Below are 16,571 nucleotides of genomic sequence, written 5' to 3'. Positions count from 1 at the left end.
TTTGTGTTTAAATTACACTGATTTATGCTAAACCAACCCATGTTTGTGGTGAAACTACACTAGTCTGCGCTACAGCAACCCATTTTACGGTTAAACTACACTAATCTATGCTAAACTTATGGTTAAACTGCACTAATCCATGGTAAACTAATCCATGTTTGTGTTTAAACTACACTGGTTTATGCTAAACCAACCCATGTTTGTGGTAAAGCTACACTAGTCTGCTATAATTCGATTTCTTATTTTGTAATTCTTGAACTCCAAATGCTATAATTAATTTTTGTTTATTTGAAATGATATTAGTCTTAATTAGATCTTATTTAAACTTATCTAATATTATCTCAACTTAGTAATCCTTATTAGTCCTTATTAAAAGTTATTACTCCAGTCCTTGTCCTAATTAGACCTTATCAAAAGTTATTAGTCATTCCACTCCTTGTCCTAATTAGACCTTATCAAAAGTTATTAGTCACTGTTCTTATTACACCTTATTAATTAAAAGCTATTAGTCCTTTTTTTTTTAGAATGTGTGCACACCTCGTTCTTGCTAAACTGAAGTTATTAATCTTTATATTTCGGAATATTATATTTTTATACCATTAAAGAATGCTCGAAATATGTTTAGAAGATCCATTTACAATATAATTGCACAACTTATGAAATTATATTTGTTAGATGAGTACTTCTTTTGTTTTATTTTGCTGTACGTTCCTACTTGGGACCGGGGAAGAAACCAAAACAACTTAAAAAATATGCAGGATTCCACTATTATAATTAAATTAATTAAAAATAAAGAAATGAGCGAATAGTTCATGGAACTAATATATTTTTATAATAGTTCAAAATAGAATTTTTCACCGTAATGGAATTATTCTCTCAATCCTGATTATAAAAGAAATGGAACTATTATAATTGAAGTTTTTGACCGTAAAAGAGGAGAGAGGAAGTACAGAGGAGAGAGGAGAGAGGAATGAGAAAATTGTACTCGTCTTTTTGTTTTTCATAAAAGTTAAACCTTCCAACTTTTTGTTTTTGCTAATTGGTCCTTGTTAGAGGGCAATTTGTTAGTGTTTTATCATACCTCGCCAAGTGACATAGTTGAATTGATGGCTTTTAACCTCTTTAGAGAAAAAATGTAAATTATTGCCTTCTTAAATATTTCTTTTACTGTTACCTCTTGCCAATTTTTTTGATTCTGATTTCTTAAAATAATTATGTCTATTACTAATTTTTGAAGTCGTTTTAGCTATTTTTCCCCAAATCAAATACTGTAGAAATTTAACTAGTCTTATATATATATGTGATGCATGCGAAAGCAAATAAAAATTACCTTGAAAATTTAAAAGAACTGCATCATAATTTTTTTTTTCTTTCTGATGGTCTAATTGTAATAACAATACTTTCAAAATACCCAGTTTATTGTTGACCTTTTATTTTCATAAAGTTTTTTAGTACCCTTAGGATTAAAGATATATAATAATATGATATGCATGCTAATCATTTACCCAAGAGCCTAACCAAACAAGAAAATGGCCACTCTTTCCTCAATCCTGTCATTCGTTCTCCTGTTTTTCTCCCTACTTTTGTCCCCAACGCAATCAAAATCCAACTTCATAGTAAACGTACTACATTCCCATAACACAGCCAACTTCTCAGCCCATAAATGGCACACTTCCATCCTTCAAACTCTCTCCTCCTTGGGCTACAATAATACTCTTAAAACTCCCATGCTCATCTATTCCTACACTCACTCTGCCACTGGCTTTGCCGCCTCCTTATCGGCTGCGCAGGTAGCCGAACTTCGTTCACACCGCTCTGTGCTTTCCATAATCCCTGATCAGGTCCATCAGGTCCAGACAACCCGCACAACTCAGTTCCTGGGCCTGTCTGAGGGGTCAGGTCTGTGGCCCCAAAGTGACCAAGGGTCTGACATAATTATCGGAGTCATAGACACAGGCATCTGGCCTGGGCACCGTAGCTTCTCCGACGTAGGCTATGGTCCCGTTCCTACAACTTGGAAGGGTTCCTGCCCCGTGGGGGACCCTGATTTTCCGGCTGGTTCATGTAACAAGAAACTAATTGGCGCTCGTGCTTTCTACGCCGGGTAAAATTCAATACTCTTATGTTAACATATTATGATAAGTTATTATAAGTACGCTTCATCAGGTCCCTAGCCAGGGATTTGCATTAGAGGCCTCATCCAGTGGCGGATTCAGGAATTTCATGATGGTGGTTCACCACTAGTTACCATTAAATATAATCTAACAAAATCTCATTGAATTATATTTATCCTCAAGTATAAATTATAAGAGATAATCAAAGTCATGTACATAAATAATGTCAAAAGTCAATATAAATCATCTTAGAAAACTGAAAAAATATTGTGTAATTTTGGTAGCGTAACTTTTTTGGTTATTTTACTTGTAGTTGTATACAACGTTAGTCAATAACTTTTAGAACTATCATAGCATAGCAAATTAGCAATCCTATAAATCTATAAGAGCATCCTCACCAAATACCAAGGGAAACGAACAGCGATAGGAAATAGGAGATGACTTCGAAAACAATTGCTTTTGGAGATATTACCTTTAGTTTCTGTTAAGTATTTCCAACATCTATTTAGAAGTGTGTATCTAAAGATAATTTTTCTTCCTATTGTATTTCGTTTATCATACGTTTTGCTTCTCCAACCTAAATTAGTTTTATTAATATTGTACCTAAATTACGAACAAGCAGATTGTGACACAATGTTTAATTTTGGCTCTTAGAAATTTTGGAGCAAGGGGGTGTGTTGGATTATGCTTCAAAACTAGTCAAACAGTTTTCCTAATATTTAAGACTAGTTGCTAATAGGTAGTTAATGGATTAACAATAAGTAGAGGTCAACATAATGGTTTATGTAGTGGGATAGCAAGTAGTGGGTTAAGTAGTGGGCAGGTTATTAGTTGTGTTTTGTATGTCTATTTAAAGGTTGTTTTGTTTAGTTATTTATGTATGAAAAACATATAAAAATGTAGTCTTTTTAATTCTCTCCAAGTTTCTCTTTTTTCTCTTCCAAAAATTCTACATGGTATCAAGAGCATCAAGTTAGATCAAAAAAAAGAAAAAAAAAAGTAGAGAGATATAAAGAAAAAAAAAAGGGAGAGAAAGAGTGTTAAAAAAAAAATAATAGGAGAATTTTTTTGAGTGTTTTATGTGTTTAACCATGCAAGTAATGGTTATACTTAGATGTGTGGATGAGTTTCCTTTTAGCACATGAAATTATTTTTGGTTACTATAAAAAAGAGGGAGTAAATATTTAGGGTGATGGGCAACCTTTACAAGAAAATCAGATAATTGGCAATCTGATAATGTTGGAAGTCTGTACTCAATGCAGACATGGTTTTCGGAATTTTAGAAGTGGATGTGGTCAAATTTGCAAGACAACGTTGAAGAGAGTTTATGGAGAGAAGTGTTTCATTCATTCATTGAAGGTTGATGAGAAGTGTATCAATAAATTTGAAGATGGTAATGAGAAGTGCATTACATTAGGAAGAGAAGTGCTTCCATGTTAATGGAGATCAATGTTCCATGAAGATTAAGAAAAAAATTTGAAAGTCCATCATACTGGAAGAATTACGAACAAGCAAGATTGTGATACAATGTTTAATTTTGGCTCTTAGAAATTTTGGAGAAGGGGTGTTTTGGATTATGCTCCAAAACTAGTCAAATAGTTTTCCTAATAATTATGATAGTTCGTGGATTAACAAGTAGTAGTCTACATAATGGTTTATATAGTGGGATAGCAAGTAGTGGGTTAAGTAGTGGGCAGATTATTAGTAGTGTTTTGTATGTCTATTTAAAGATTATTTTGTTTAATTATTTATTTATGAAAAATATATAAAAATGTAGTCTTTTTAATTCTCTCCAAGTTTTTCTTTCTTCTCTTCCAAAAATTCTACAGGTTCATCTAATAAATTACAATAATAATCTAAGCTTTTCCCTTAAATTAGTATTCATACTGGCATGAAAAAATTTCAGGTACGAAGCCAACTATGGACGACTCCCAGGCAAAGAGAGAAAGTCACCAAAAGACTATAACGGGCATGGGACTCACTGTGCATCTACCGCTGCAGGATCAAAGGTTGTTAACGCGGCATTATTTAATTACGCCAAAGGCACAGCTCGTGGGGTGGCAACCAAGGCTCGCATTGCGGCCTACAAGGTCTGCTGGGGCCGCAGATGCCATGCATCTGATATACTGGCTGGCATGGATCAGGCCATCAAGGATGGCGTGCATGTAATTTCTGCCTCTCTATCTTCTCTGCCGGATGAATATGACGTTTCTTTAATGGCCATTGGTGCGGCTCATGCCGCCCAGAACGGCGTGCTGGTTTCTTCCTCTGCTGGCAACAATGGACCAAGTCATTCTACTATCACTAAGGTCGCGCCATGGATGTTGATTACTGGAGCTTCCACCATTGATAGGCAGTTCCAAGCAGATGTAATCTTGGCAGATGGTAGGACTTTTAGTGGGGTGACTCTATATCCTGGAGATCCTTCAAAAGAAGGCCAATTTTTACCACTGGTTACTGGGGAAATAAGTGGCAGTAAAAATTGCCAACGAGGTATGCACATCTATACTAATATATTAAAAGGCGTGCATAAGAACGTTTATGTGGCACTCTCCTCTAAGACTCTAAGACATATGCTCTATTCTCATGTCAAACGACCTCTCAAATAAAAAAAATAATGTTGTGTGGTTAGAAGGTATCGAATAAATGACCTTTGAAAGGAAATTTAAGAGCTTAACCATTTGTTTCGGTATCGAAAACGATGTCGGACTATTGGATTGTCTGGCAGTAAGATTTTTGTCCGTGAGGGATGATCTGCAAGAATAACAAACGTGAGCTACCCTCGGGGGTGTTTCGAGGAAACCCCCTTCGACGCTCAAGTCAGCTTATACCCAAGAGGAATTTAGAGAGAGAGAGAGAGCTATTTAGAGAGAGAAAGAGGGCTATTTTTAGTATGAGAGAATGTACCTGCAGGAATAGTACTGATTGGCTATTTATAGGCGTACTATTCACCTGGTAGGGTGTATAATCCTGTGACACTTGTACTGCTGTGATTAATCTGTCAGAGGGAAGATTCCCTCTACTTTGTCGTTTTCTGTGACCGTGACGGCAATCTCGGCCTATAGACGGAGGATAGGCGGTTTGTCCTTTTGTGAGTTCGCGTCCTCATAATTTGCTGCCGGTCTTCATAAGTGTCCGTTAGCAAACTTGGGTAATACCCGTACACCATTGATCCAAGATAACATCTTTGATTAATATTTCAAAATAAAATATAATAAGATTTTGTAATTATATCTCATTAAAAGACTATACAAGTAGTTATATTTAACACATTAATGGTAATGATAATAGACTATTGTGGTCAATTTTTTCCTCAAAAGACAAAAATCTAAGAAAAGAAACAACCCGGAGCATCGCCCAGGATACTCACTAGTTATAGGTGGAAATTCTGGTCTTAGCTAATTGTGGATAAGCAGGTCGGGAAAATTGCAAGTCCAATCCAAATTTAATGGACTTGACTGAATTTAGAAAAAGGTTTTCATTCAAAATTTAAATCTAAAAATCTGAAATTAGACTTGAACTCAATCATTTGGAGTCTAATATAAGACTATAAGAGCATTTTAATAACAAGAAAATAAAATAACTTTATTGATCAATAATTTATTGTTTTTTCTTAATGTCCAACAAAACTGAACCACAATTGATCATGAAAATTTGGCATGGCAAAATTGAAAACATGATTGGTCATAAATGAACAGCAATTCGTGAACCAACGAATACTTGCCATGTGTCACAAATTATAGCCTTAGAGAAGAGAGGGGAAAACTTGTTCATGAAAACTATGCTTATAAACCGCTAATAATTATGGTTATTGGTCCAAAGTTATGATTTTTGAGTTTATAGTTTATTACTCTCTGATAGGTATGAATTTGGTTAAAGAGTTACAATTTTGCGTTGGTAGTTAAGATTATTTATTAGTTACTGTTTCTGGAGGTAAAAGTTAATGTTTTATATAGGTGAAAAAGTTATGATGCTCACTATAAAAGGTTTCTCACTGAACCACTTAGGCTATGCTCTTTTTATCTTATTTAAACACTTCAGTGCTTATTTCAGATTTGATCAGATCAGATAAGTTTGGATTAGATCAAAAAAGATAATATCATATCAGAAAAAAATCAGATCTGATCAAATCATATCATAAAAAATCAAATCAGGTCAAATTAAATCAGAAAAGTATAAGAGTATGTAAACGAAGTATTTCTCTCTCTAAATTTCTTTAAGAAGTATTTCTAAATGGAAAATTTCTTAAATGGATATGTTCTCCATTAAATCAACAAAGTTAGGGAGAGAAATTACTTAATGTATAGGATACTAGCCTTCATATGCACGCGATGCGTGCGTTAATTTCAAAATTTGTTATTCTATTAGATACTCCATTCGTACTTTATTTATGATTAAACTTAAATGTGAAAAATTCAACAGTTAGATGAATTTAGATATATTAATTCGCTAATGTAAATAAAAGATTGTGAGTGATTGTTAATATTAATTTTTTGTGAATGAATATTGAAAAGAAAGAACAAAAATAATGAGTTGGTTTAACTGAATTAAAGAGTATCAAAGGTAGTGAATGTTCAGACTTTTCATGTGCACGTGATGTATGTCATCTTTTTTTATAAGGTATAAATATTTTGTCCATTTAATTTTGATTGAAATATTTGATGCATATACCATTTTAAACTTGTTTGAAATGGCAAGTTGGAATGAGAATTTTTAAATGATTTGCTTTGTAATTTTTTTCATTCCATTAATTAGATCATTAAGGGTATTTTAGTCACTTCAAAAGAGGACACCACACCTCCTTCCTTGGCTTATATAATAGAGATGTTCTCACATATAAGGAAAATTTCTTAAATGGATATGTTCTCACAATCAACTTTGTTAAAGAAGTATTTCTAAATGGAAAATTTCTTAAAGAAATTTAGAGAGAGAAATGTAAACGAACATATAAGGGAGTATGTTTTAAATTATGTATTTTTCTAAAAAAAAAAAATACTCCATTAAAATTTCAAACTAAATTTCAACCAAGTTCTTCACAAATTTTACTAAATTCTTCATTAATTTTTTTGAAATATAGTCTATTTAGCTCGCATTCATTAACTACGAATTCATTTCGTTTCTCTCGCTCCTCTAGAGAAGATTAATTCTCTCTCTTCAAGAATACTCATTTTCTTTACTCAAGTAGACTTAGTTGAAGCTCCAAGTTCAACTTCAATCAAGTTATTCGCAAGTGCGACAAAATTATTCATAAATGATTCAACTTATTTAGAATGAATTCATGTTTAATTTGTTCTCTTTTCTCAAGATGACCATTTTTACTACTCAAAAATACCCATTCTCTCTCCTCAAATAAACTCCACCAAATTCAAGATAAAATTTAACAAAGTTCTTTATATATAAATTAACAAAGTTACATGAATTCAATAGAGGTTCTTACCAAGTTTGACGAATTTTTCATCAAAAATTCTAAAGTTCGATTTTATCTAGGTTGAATTTCATGTTCTAAAATTTTGTGTTTTATGGTCTAAAATTCGTTATTTCATGTTCTAAAACTTGTTGTTTCATGTTCTAAACTTTGGAATATCATGTTCTAATATAAGTTATGATCTAAATAACATTGCATATGTTTTAAAAAGTGTTGAACATGTTCTAAAAATAAGAAGTTAAGTATGTTCTAAAAATTATTGCATATGTTTTAAAAAGTGTTGCATGTCTTTTAAACATTAATTTGTTTCACCTGATCCTGACCCTATATATATATATATATATATATATATATATATATATATATATATATATATATATATATATATATATATATATATATATATATATATATATATATATATATATAAGTGAGTTCATATGAAAATGCATATTTACATAGAGAAATGAGAAATGAGAATGGATTTTACGCGCTATAACTCTAATGAACAAGTGATGTAACTATAATGAAAAATTGATGTAAATCCAAAAAAAAATATTAGAAAAAAAAAAATTGGAGCTTAAATTTATACTCATTTCTCATATATATATATATAGAGAGAGAGAGAGAGAGTTACATAAAATTTACATCTAGAAAGTCTAGATTTTAACTTTCAACTAACACTCTTTTAGGACATATGTCTAGATTCATGAGAAGTTTAATTTAAAAAGGCTTAATATCTCAAATCCAAAAGCATTAGATCAAATTTGGATATGAAAAAGTCCAACCCAAACCAATCCATTACAATTTACATCCTATATATTATCCCGAATTTTGGTGAAGTGTCTTAACTCTTATGCCGACCTTTTGAAATAACAATTATAAATGTTTATTGTTTTCATTTTGCATGTATCCAACATACTTCATCTGTTTTATTTAAGTGAATGATTTCCCTCATTTACAAATGCTAGTGGCCCCCAACAAGTTCTTTTTTTTAACAAAATTGTCATCACACAATTGTTCTTTTCTTTGTTAGGTATTTCTCTCTCTAGATTTCTTTAAGAAATTTTCCATTTCTCTTCCCTTAATAAAAAAATGAAGTATAAGAGTAATAAAATATTGTAAACGAAGTATTTAATTAGGAAGTGAAAGAATATTTTTATTTCGCCTCAAAAATAATGTAACCCGTGTCATATGTTTATATTAGTTTTTTATGCACGCGATATGCGTCAATTTCAAAAAAAAAAAAAAAACTTGTTATTCTATTATATATTTCATCCGTCCTATAGTTATGATTGCACTTAATTAAAATGCAAAAGATTAATATTTAGATAAATTTAGATATATTGATTCGCTTATGTAAAACACTAACAAAGGTTGTGAGACATTTTTAATATCATTTTTTGTGAATTAATTTTGAAGAAAAAGAATACTCCAATGAGTTGGTTTGACTTAATTAGAGAGTATCAAAGGTAGCAAGTGTTTCAGACTTTTCACGTGAACACCATGTATGTCATCTTCTTTTATTAATAAAAGGTCAAGATATTTTGTGTTGGATAATTTAGAGTATTTGGTTGATTGAGTTCATGTAACGTATAACTTGAATAACTTGGTTATGGTGTCGTTGTTCAAGTTACGTTAAATATACACGTAGATTGTTTATGGTGTAGTAAACAATAAGCTTTGAAGGAATAAAGAAACCGCAAACAAGTACAAAATGTTACTTGAATCTATATATGTAAAACATATTATGCTTGGTGGTTTTAGCCAAGCATGCTGCAGCAAATTCGCATAGCATGCTCGCACAAGCAGCAAGCAGTGGGCTGGAGGCGTCGCACAGCATGCTCGCGCAGGGCTGGAGGCGTCGCGACTCGCGATGGCTCGTCGCGACTCGCGACAGGCTCGCTCGCGACTCGCGAGCTCTGTCGCGGCTCGCGACGAGAGCCTGTCTTTTGCGTGGCTCTTTGTGCAGCGAACGGTTTTGACGGTTTTCTTTGTGTACGTGCATAAAGTGTCTTTACCACAGATGAATGGGAGTTCTTCAGAATACTATTCTCTCAAAAGCACTCTCTCTCAAGTCTAAGAGAAGATTAATCAACAAACACAAAAACACAAATCTTATTCTCATTTTGACAAGATTCATACGAGCGTGACTCTTGTTGTTCTTCTTTGTATCTCGAAATTGAATTCCGTGCAACCCGTGCTTCATATAGGGTCGGAATATCACTTTTGGGAAAGTGTCTACACACGCCTAGAAGATTCATCTTTCATAGTAATCATCTTCTTCACCCTATTACAAGTTCTAACAATCCAAAAGTGATATTTCTTGAAGATGGCTACGGTACGTGAAATGACTTCGAATTTTCAGAAACTTGACAAGTTTGAGGGTGTGGGATTTCGTAGATGGCAAAAGAAGATGCATTTTCTTCTCACTTCTCTTTCGGTGGCATATGTTTTGAGTACTCCAAAACCGAGTTTGTGGAAGATGAAACGTTGGAGGCCTCAAGGAGAAGGAACAAGTGGGAGAAGACGATTATATATGCGTGGTCATTTTAAACGGTATGTCGACACTTTATTTGATGTTTATCAATTTATGAATCCGCTAAATGCTTTGGGATGACCTTGAGTCAAAATACATGGCCGAAGATGCATCTAGTAAGAAGTTTTGTTAGTAACTTTAATAACTTTAAGATGAATGAAACAAGGCCTGTGATGGACAATTCCATGAAATTCAAAGGATTTTAGGAAGTTTTAACAACACAATATTAGTATGGATGAAACTTTTATTGTATCTTCAATAATATGACAAATTACCACCAAGTTGGAAGGATGTTAGAAATACTCTTAAACATAGGAAAGATGATATAAATGTGGAACAATTGGGTGCTCATCTTCGGATTGAAGAGGGCATTCGGGTTCAAGATGGACAAAAGGAGGTAAATCCTAATTCTTCTACCATTAACATGGTGGAGGATGGAAAGTTCAAAGACTCAAATCCTAAGAAGAGGGCTAATAATTTCACCAAAGGCAACAACTTTAAGAAGCCTAAGAATGGTGGAGGTGTTCAACAACGTGGTTGTTGGGAGTGTGGCAAGCCCGGACACTTCAAAAAGGATTGCTTCCTATGGAAGAGGAAAATGAACAAAAAGAATGAGCAAGGTGGAGGGAAAGGCGAGTCTAGCCAATCCCAAGCCAAACAAGGTACTTGTACACAATTTCATGTAATTCAAGTTTGAATTATATGTGTATGATTTCTGAAATCTTTTGTGTACAGGATGATTGTTCATGGTACATCGATTCAGGAGCTTCAAGGCATGTGTGCAAGGAGCGGTCTTCATTCAAAACCTTCAAGGAGGTGGACAATGGAGAAGTTCTATACATGGGAATGACTCTACAGCTCAAGTTCTTGGTGTAGGACAAGTAGAGTTGGTCTTTAGTTCCGGCAAATCTCTAGTGTTAAGAGATGTTGTATTTGCTCCGGAACTTAGGCGTAATCTAGTGTCAGGAGCTATCTTGAATCGAATAGGTTTTAAAATGGTTTTGAGTCGGACAAATTTATATTATCTAAGGGTGGTTTGTTTGTTGGACTTGGTTATTTGTGTAATGGTATGTTTAAACTTAGCATTTCAAATGCTTTAGTAAACAATGTGTGTGTTATTAATGATAATTCTTCTCTTTGGCATTTAAGACTTGGTCATGTTAATTATAGAAAATTATATTCTATGGCTAAGGATGATTTAATTCCTGCTTTTGATCCAAGTATTGAGAAGTGTAGAACATGCATGCTTACCAAAATAACTAGGTGTTCTTTCCCTAATAATGTGGAAAGAGATACTAAATTGCTTGATTTAGTACATAGTGATCTTTGTGATTTTCATAGTACACCTTCTTTAGGAAACAAAAAATATATAATAACATTTATTGATGATCATTCACGATTTTGTTATGTATATCTATTGTCTACTAAAGATGAAGCCTAGAAAAATTTGAGATCTATAAAAATGAAGTAGAATTGCAACTAAGTGACAAGGTTAAACGGTTTAGAACCGATAGAGGTGGTGAATTTCATAATCCTAGTTATTTCCAAGCTTTAGGAATAATACATGAAACAACCGCGGCTTATACACCACAACAAAATGGTATAGCGGAAAGAAAAAATAGAACTTTACAAGAAATGGTAAATTCTATGTTATCCTACTCGGGTTTGAGTGATGGTTTTTGGGGTGAAGCGGTTTTAACCGCTTGTTACATTTTGAACCGTGTTCCTATGAAAAAGAACAAAGTAACCCCTTATGAATTATGGTACAAAAGAAAACCAAATCTAAGTTACATTAGAGTTTGGGGATGTAGGGCAATAGTGAAAGTGCCGGAACCTAAACGTAAAAAGTTAGGTGAAAGAGGAGTTGAATGCATCTTTATAGGATATGCTGCTCATAGCAAATCCTATAGGTTCTATGTTATAGAACAAAAGACTTTTGGTCGGTTCACACTATTGTGGAGTCAAGGATGCAATTTTTATGAAAAAGATATTCATCGGTTCCTAGACCAAAGGATATAACTCCAAGTACCGAAATTCAAGAATTGATCAAATGATGATCATGAGTTAGATGAACAAATTCTAGATGAAAATGTTGCATCTACATCAACTCAACCAAGGAGAAGTAAACGGGTTAGGAAAGAGAAATCTTTTGGCCCGGATTTTCATGTATATTTGGTTGAAGGATCAAGAGATAGTGTTTTACTAAATTTCCATATGTCTATAATGTGGAAGGGATCCTTTAACATATGATGAGGCCATGCAATCTCAAGATGCTTCATTTTGGAAGAAGCTATTGATGATGAAATGGACTCAATCATGGGGAATAACACATGGGTTTTAGCGGACCTACCTCCTAAATGTAAACCAATAGGGTGCAAATGGATTTTCAAGAAGAAAATGAAAATCGATGGAACTATTGACAAGTTCAAAGCCCGGTTAGTGGCACAAGGCTTTTCTCAAAAGCCGGGTATCGATTATTTCGATACATATGCACCTGTAGCTCGAATCTCCACTATAAGATTATTGATTGCCCTGCAGCAATTCATAATCTTGTGATCCATCAAATGGATGTCAAGACTGCGTTCTTGTATGGAGAATTAGATGAGGAGGTTTACATGAGACAACCGGTTGGTTTGTTGTCAAAGGTCAAGAACAAAAAGTTTGCAAACTAATTAGATCTTTTATGGGCTAAAACAAGCACCTAAGCAATGGCATCAAAAATTTGATGAGGTAGTGTTGTCTAACGGATTCAAATTGAACAATTCAGACAAGTGTGTATATAGCAAATTTGATGACAATGGTCATGGTGTGATGATTTGCTTATATGTAGATGACATGCTAATTTTTGGAACTGATTTATCCCAAGTTGAATGGACTAAATCTTTTCTATCGTCTAAGTTCTCAATGAAAGATTTGGGGGAGGCGGATGTCATTCTAGGAATTAGAATTAAAAGAAGCAAAGGTAAATTGAGTTTGTCTCAATCTCACTACATCGAAAAGGTTCTTAAGAAATTCGATGTTAGTGGTTGCTCTTTTGTGTCAACTCCAATGGACCCTAGTGAGAAATTACTACCTAATGAGGTAGTGCTGTATCTCAACTTGAGTATTCAAGGGTGATTGGATGTTTGATGTATGCTATGACGAGTACTAGGCCGGATATCGCATTTGCGGTAGGCAAACTTAGTAGGTATACTAGTAATCCTAGTGTACAACATTGGCAAGCTATTCGTCGAGTATTAAGGTATTTAGGAAAAACCAAGGACTATGGTTTATCCTACAGTGGATATCCTTCGGTTTTAGAAGGGTATTCGGATGCAAGTTGGATCTCTAATAAAGAGGATCACTCTTCTACAAGTGGATGGGTATTTCTACTTGGGGGAGGTGCTATATCTTGGGCTTCCAAGAAACAAACTTGCATAGCGGATTCCTCCATGACTTCGGAATTCATTGCTTGTCTTCCGCAAGCAAAGAGGCGGAGTGGTTGAAGAATCTCATGATTGAGATTCCTTTGTTGCCAAAACCGATATCGCCCATAGCGATTCATTGTGATAACGATGCTGCTTTGGCAAGAGCATATAGTCAAGTCTATAATGGTAAGTCAAGACACATTGGTGTGCGGCATAGCTACATCCAAGGACTTATCAAGGATAGTGTAATCACTGTTGACTATGTACGTACAACGTATAATCTAGCGGATTGTTTTACAAAGGCCTTGGCTAGAGATAATGTAAAGAGGATGGCAATCGGTTTAGGATTGGAGCCCCTCGAGAATCACGAATGAGGGAATCTTAACTTAACGCCCAATATGACGTTGGGTCTTAAGTTCAATAAGATTAATTTCTTCATTTAGATGATTGTAGAACTTTTATTCATCCTAAGTTTATAGTTCTATAACTGTGTTGTATAAGGAGGTTGTATAACTTAATAGGTCTCTTGTTTATGCTTTTCACAGTAGCATGTATTTTAGAGATCTACCTATGTAAGTGTGAAGTTTAGCCGCTTCAAGGAGCTATTGGGGCATAGCTTTGATACACTTATGAATAGATATGGACACAAGGCTTTATGTGTCGGTTTATAATGAGTTTAAGTAAATTTATCTTGTGTGTATTGTATCTTCGGGTTTCCATTATGTATTGAAATTGGTTCAATCGTTATCGACACCAATTGGATACGGATACTTGGAATGTGTACTTTACTATATGAAAGTTCAAGTTTTATACACTTTCATTTACGCATGAGATGTTTGTTTTGATGATGTTTAGTGCTTATTATCTTTTAGAATACTCTAAATGGGGGAGGATTGTTGGATAATTTAGAGTATTTGGTTGATTGAGTTCATGTAACGTATAACTTGAATAACTTGGTTATGGTGTCGTTGTTCAAGTTACGTTAAATATACACGTAGATTGTTTATGGTGTAGTAAACAATAAGCTTTGAAGGAATAAAGAAACCGCAAACAAGTACAAAATGTTACTTGAATCTATATATGTAAAACATATTATGCTTGGTGGTTTTAGCCAAGCATGCTGCAGCAAATCGCATAGCATGCTCGCACAAGAAGCAGCAAGCATGGGCTGGAGGCGTCGCACAGCATGCTCGCGCAGGGCTGGAGGCGTCGCGACTCGCGAAGGCTGAGTCGCGACTCGCGACAGGCTCGCTCGCGACTCGCGAGCTCTGTCGCGGCTCGCGACGAGAGCCTGTCTTTTGCGTGGCTCTTTGTCAGCGAACGGTTTTGACGGTTTTCTTTGTGTACGTGATAATGTCTTTACCACAGATGAATGGAGTTTTCAGAATATTATCTCTCAAAAGCACTCTCTCTCAAGTCTAGAGAAGATTAATCATCAAACACAAAACACAAACTTATTCTCATTTTGACAAGATTCATACGAGCGTGACTCTTGTTGTTCTTCTTTGTATCTCGAAATTGAATTCCGTGCAACCCGTGCTTCGTATAGGGTCGGAATATCACTTTTGGGAAAGTGTCTACACACGCCTAGAAGATTCATCTTTCATAGTAATCATCTTCTTCACCCTATTACAAGTTCTAACATTTTGTTCATTTAATTTTTTGATTGAAATATTTTATGCATATAACATTTTAACTTGTTTAGAATAACAAGTTGAAATGAGAAAGGGTTTTTAAATTATTTTTTTTTTGTAATTTTTTTCATTCCATTAAACCATTGAGCGTAAATTAGTATTTTTTTGATGGGAATATGTTCTTCCTTTTCCATTCCCTTATATAATGGAGATTTTATGACAGGTCACCTTAAAAAAACAAAAATACAGGGCAAGATAGTGGTATGCGAATATGGAAATATATCTGGCGTTGAAATGAGTTACTCAGTTCAAGAAGCTAGTGGTGCAGGAATGATTCTGATTAACCACGCTAGGTTGGGCGCAGAATTAACATCTGAAGCCTATTTTATCCCCGCTATCATGGTGAGTTATAGTGCAGGGGATGCAATAAAAAAATATGCTTCGACCAGTTCCACGCCTACTATTAAACCATCAGCCAAGATCAAGTTTCGAGGAACAGTGACCGGGTCCGCTACACCTTCATCCCCAAGGGTCGCGGCATTCTCTAGCCGCGGCCCGAATTTTCTTACCTCCGAAATCCTCAAGCCTGATGTTATAGCCCCAGGGGTTGATATCCTAGCTGCTTGGAGTGGTGCTGGTGGTCTTACTCACCTAGACTTCGACACGAGATGTGTGGAGTTCAACATCATCTCAGGGACATCTATGGCCTGCCCACATGTTAGTGGCTTGGCTGCTATGCTAAAGAAGGCTCACCCCACTTGGACCCCTGCAGCTATCATGTCTGCTATTAAAACCACGGCTTATAACATTGATAGTACCGGGAAAGAGATCATAGAAGCTTCAACATTATTGCCATCCACGCCATTTGTTCATGGCTCAGGCCATATCGATCCCAACAAGGCCGTAGACCCAGGCCTAGTGTACGATTTACAAATTAGCGACTACATAGCATTTTTATGCACCATTGGGTACGACACGAAAAGGATTCATGTTCTGTTCAAAGAGCCTGCTGTTGTTGATTGTGCTTCACAAATTTTGTCTAGCCCTGGTAATCTGAATTACCCTTCATTCTCAGTTGTGTTTAGGGGTGACACAAATAAGGTAAAATACACTAGGGTGGTAAAAAATGTTGGCAGCTCAAAGAATGCAGTTTACAAAGTTAATGTGAAGGTGCCCTTAAATGTACACATCAGTGTTGCTCCAACTACACTTGCCTTCACTTCAACAGTCCAAACGTTGTCATATGACATAACCTTCACCAGTACTAGTATAGGTCCACCAAGTTTTGGGTCGATCGAGTGGACTGATGGAAGTCATCATGTAAGGAGTCCCATTGCAGTACAATGGGAGAGTGCTACAGAATAGTATCTTGCTTCCATCTAAGTTTGGCTCCTTAAACAAATTTATGTATAGTGCCATGTTTTAAAACTTGTTCCTAATACATTGGGAAGG

At 34.8% G+C, this 16,571-nt stretch overlaps 1 protein-coding gene across 1 annotated transcript; it reads left to right on the top strand.

Moving 5' to 3' along the window:
• Nucleotides 1–1,529: 1,529 nt before the first annotated feature.
• Nucleotides 1,530–16,571, top strand: LOC104899738 (subtilisin-like protease SBT1.4). The gene is made up of 3 exons (XM_010686994.4): nucleotides 1,530–2,104; nucleotides 4,021–4,607; nucleotides 15,343–16,571. The coding sequence occupies exons 1-3, from the start codon at nucleotides 1,530–1,532 to the stop codon at nucleotides 16,482–16,484; spliced, it is 2,304 nt and encodes a 767-aa protein (XP_010685296.3). The 3' UTR covers nucleotides 16,485–16,571.

This window comes from Beta vulgaris, chromosome 7 (genome assembly GCF_026745355.1).
Source record: "Beta vulgaris subsp. vulgaris cultivar EL10 chromosome 7, EL10.2, whole genome shotgun sequence".
Taxonomy (NCBI): domain Eukaryota; kingdom Viridiplantae; phylum Streptophyta; class Magnoliopsida; order Caryophyllales; family Amaranthaceae; genus Beta; species Beta vulgaris.
This window is presented reverse-complemented; position numbering and strand designations above follow the sequence as displayed.

What these genes read in the sequence shown, in the direction of transcription:
- LOC104899738 (XM_010686994.4), top strand. Translation starts at nt 1,530, where the DNA reads ATGGCCACTCTTTCCTCAATCCTGTCATTCGTTCTCCTGTTTTTCTCC. An exon ending in GCTCGTGCTTTCTACGCCGG is followed by an intron (nt 2,105 to 4,020) that starts GTAAAATTCAAT and finishes AAAAAATTTCAG; the next exon opens with GTACGAAGCCAACTATGGAC. An exon ending in CAGTAAAAATTGCCAACGAG is followed by an intron (nt 4,608 to 15,342) that starts GTATGCACATCT and finishes ATTTTATGACAG; the next exon opens with GTCACCTTAAAAAAACAAAA.